Here is a 4214-nt window from a genome sequence, read left to right as displayed (position 1 = left end):
CATCGTCTCCTGGACAAATACATAACTCACCTTTTACAGTGGTGCGTAATTATACTCTCTAAACCTACATTTTCTCAGTATTATGTACAACAGATTTGCAGTGAAATGCAAGTATAGCCTAGCCTATATAGACTTGGGTTCGGCGCTCATTTATAGTTTGTGGAGCGAATGTTAAATTATATAATGGGATGGGTGTTTTTCGCCATTATCAACCGGGCTGATGTGATCATGGCAGAAATATTGATCATCATTAAACCCTACGGTGATGGGTTCTGATCTATACCTAAACATGGTGGGCACCTGAATGTTAAATTGTCTTCTTTAAAATGTGGAAAACAAATAAATAATTTATAATATGAAGTATATGACGTGATTGTGAACATGCACGGTGCATTCTTATCAGACCTAAATGTACATGACTGCATATAGCGAGCCACAGGTTTTGTAGCAATTATAGAAATATTATAGGCCTTTAATTCATGTTCAAATCATTTACTTTACATATACTTCCGACTGTTTTCCAAATTATTTGTCTTTACAATAAAGGACATTGCCAATTTAACACTGAGAAGCCCGCAATGTTTGGGCGTCCATTCTTCTGGTTATATACCCCCAGAGGGATACAAGTGGAATCATTTCTGCTGCTCAATAATAAAGTGCCAGAGATTGGTTTGAAGAGTAATGTCAGCAGTAACACAACTTGGCAGAGCCACATCGTAGCAACTATTTGTTAGAGCGATGTTTATTATTAACTATGTTTTGCTTTCTAACACCCTGCTTTGCGTAAAAACATCGAGGATACCCTGGATCAGTCTGTGCGTAAAAAGTTTCAATTTGTGCCCTGCCTGCATGTGTGCCCACAACACAAGTAGCCTACCAACCGGACCACAGTTTGACACCGTAGAATCCTGTATTATTAATGGGAGGTTTTATGGTGGACAACTATGTGTCATTAGTAGTCGTATAAGCACTTGAGAAAGTCAACAAACTTAAAATTGCTCGTTCAGTGACCGCGCTGATGAAGCATGTTGCATACATCACAGTATAGTCTATATATGTCCACTTTCATTATTCCTTGGACACAACTCCGTCAAAACAAACAGAACATGAAAATAAAAAACATTATACTTAAACGAACGGAGTTAGAGGCCGTTCATGCCTACTCCCGGGGCAGACTCTGGTGGTTGCAACAGGTCGGGGGAATGACACGGAGGACTGCCCGGCGCGCTGTGCTCGCTGTCGGTATCGCTCCCTCGCTTCCCCCCGCTGCCACCTGAGCCGGAGCCCGCGGACCCCCCGGCGCTGTGAGTTTTTACGTGTTTGCTCAGGTGGTCGCTGCGCATAAATCTCTTGTTGCACACCGGACACGCGAACCGTTTCTCCCCGGTGTGCGTGCGTAAATGTCGCTGGAGCTCGTCGGAACGCGTGAACCGCTTCCCGCAAAAGAGCCAGTTGCACACGAACGGCCTCTCGCCGGTGTGCCACCGTAAATGCGCCTTTAGGTGCGACGTTTTCCCGTAAACCTTCCCGCAGCCGGGGATGTGACAGCTATGGAGACCCTTCCTCCGGAGGCTGGCTCCCGCGGGCCCCAGCCTCTCCGCCTCCTGGCAGTTCGGACAGTCGCAGGTGGCGCGGCCCGAGTAGCGCCGCGCCGACGACCGCGGGGACCCCGCTAAAGACGCGGGCGGTCCTCCGGAGAGCATGGTGCCCCCACCCCCGGCCAACGGAGAAGGGCTAGAGTCCGGATACGACGACAGCACCGGCTTGAAGCCGTCCATCAGATGCTGCCCGGTAGTCAACAGGTGCGGAGAGGGACTTGTGCTGAACGCGGAGTGACTTAAACTCGAGTAATCGGAGTTATATCCCCCCAGAGGAGAGTGCAAGGACGTCTGGAGTCCACCGGAGTGTAGTGACGTCTGTAGTGCGGCTCCGTTCGGGTTCTGGACGTCTATCCAGCCCGCTCCCACGTCCCACCACGCCGATGCTCCGCCGGTGCCGACCTCTCCCGTGGGGATGCCGGGGTGGGAGGACTTGAACCAGGACTCGTAGGGGTGCGCGACGCTCATCCTCGGGTAGATGCCCTGCAGACTGTCCACCGACGTGTGCACCTTGGAGATGAAGACCGGCTGGTGGCTGGATTCTTGGGAGTTGGTGGAGACGGACGCCTGGAACACGGAGTAGTCGTTTCCAAAGTGGGAGCCAGACGAGGCGCCCGACGTGAGTGAAAAGGCACTGGATCCCGTGGAGCAGTTGGTGCCGAAAGAGTCCGATATCCCTCCCCCGTTACGAGAGTGAGACACCCCGAAGCCGGACAGGCCGGCGGATCCGAGGCTGCAGCTGTTCGCCGTGGCTCTTTTCCACGGATGGAAACCTTTTCCAAAAGATGAAGAATTATCCGAAATTGCGGACGGCGAAGGGCTCGGGCTCCCTATCTTGTTACATGTTGCAGCCAACATGGCTAAAGGAGTCGATCCTAACCTCGGCTCCTCCTGACAAGAAAGGGAACAGCGGTAAGTGACCAGTCAATCCGACCGTGCATACAAAACACCAGTGACACTGACAGTTTGCTATGCAGCGACAATAATCACAATTTACTCCCGACTGAGAAAACTTGTTCTCAGTCAGAGAATGAATGGCTAAAGTATAGCTATATAGGCTATACAGCATGAAATTAAAGGTTCATTAACACACATTGCAGTTCGGGTAAAAGAGATCGCCGTTGCCTACCTGTTAGATCTAGACGAGAATAAAGCACGGAATTATGGCTGATCGGAGGGAGCACAGATTTAAGACAAATGGGACATGGAAGCAAAGCAACAGGGCTTTGAGCAATAGCACTATAAACTTCTAGCCGTGTGGATGAAGTGAACTAAATCTCAGTAAATCTCAGCCTGCCCTTGCAGCCCTACGACTCCAAACACCCTGCTGCTTGAAAAAAATATATATAATCAAAGCACTGTCTTTTCCCTCTGAGCGACGGATAATTTTAATCCCTCTCCGCCGAAGAAGAATCCGGACAATACAGGGAACTAATTAAAACCAGCAAGGATAAAAAAGCCCCTTTAGAGAAAGACTCACCCCTAGAAGTGAAGTTGCCATCCCACAAAAAAAAACCTGCCCTCCTCTGAGGATCTTTTTATATTTATGAATCGAGAGGCAGTGTGTTTTTTTAGAGGTGTGCAATACAATGATGCGTTCCGCCCATTCCACCACGATTGTAGCTCCTCTCCGGGCTTTGAAGTGCCGCTGTGACACGCGGGCGACCAATGAGCGCGCCGTGTCCGCGCCGCCGCCGCCACATTCTACCGTGAGGTCATCAATAGAGCACTCGAGACAGCGGGCCCCTCCCTCCCTCCCACCCAGGCACCCACCCACTCCATAAGAAAGGAACGGAAGAGAAGCTAAAGTTAAATGAGAGTGAAAAGGAATTAGGGCCACTTATTGAAATTTACACAGCGCTGCGTTCCATAAATATCTATTTAAAAAAAAGATGACCCAGTATATAACAGGGATACTAAGGGTGCACTGGAAAAGCCCGATAATTTGACTGCCGAGAGTGTATATAGTGCAAATGTGTATGTGCTTTTGTATGCATGGGAGTAGCCTACATTTGTATTTGTGCATAGTTGTAAATTATACAAATGGATGAATTTCTAAATTTGCTACACAATTCAATGCGCGTAAAGGGAATTAGGGCACGTATTGAAATGTATATGCTACAGAGCACTGCTGTTCCATAGACATATATAAACAAAACGCGGGTGGCCTAAAAATCCTGAGTGTTATAGCCTTCCGTCCTGAGTGTGCATAATTATAATGGGCTATTGCGTTTGTACACTCCAGTTGGCATTTGGACGAGTTTCACTCTTTTATAACTGTTGGCCGGGGTTACATTGGCATTCGTGTTTTTGCAGTGACTGTATAGTCCTACGTTTGGAATATAGGTGAAATATCTCCATCTACAGTCATTCTTGCTCATATACACTTTGTCGTTGTGGAGTCGATCTGATGTTGGAAATAACGGCGTTCTCGTGGCTTTACATGCGTCATCGAAGGAAGTTCCGCGTGGCCCCCAGAGCAGGCAAGCAGCTCCGACATAAATTGCCCTCGGTGACATGTTTTAATTTCTTAACTTATAATATACACACAACTATTATTATTATTACGGTGGGGTCTATAAAGGTAGCTATTGTTCCCTGTCTCAGACCTATATT

At 48.2% G+C, this 4214-nt stretch overlaps 1 protein-coding gene across 1 annotated transcript; it reads right to left on the bottom strand.

Annotated features, from left to right (window-relative positions):
* Positions 1 to 1142: 1142 nt before the first annotated feature.
* Positions 1143 to 3099, bottom strand: sp8b (sp8 transcription factor b; the record flags this gene model as incomplete). Its single annotated transcript, XM_080767855.1, has 2 exons — positions 1143 to 2489; positions 3079 to 3099. 2 exons carry the CDS (start codon positions 3097 to 3099, stop codon positions 1143 to 1145), a joined length of 1368 nt encoding a protein of 455 aa, XP_080623981.1.
* Between the last annotated feature and the right edge of the window lie 1115 nt (positions 3100 to 4214).

Source organism: Protomyctophum bolini (genome assembly GCF_963924005.1).
Source record: "Protomyctophum bolini genome assembly, chromosome: 7".
Lineage (NCBI taxonomy): Eukaryota > Metazoa > Chordata > Actinopteri > Myctophiformes > Myctophidae > Protomyctophum > Protomyctophum bolini.
Note: the sequence above shows the minus strand (reverse complement) of the source record. Positions and strands in the feature narration are given on the sequence as shown.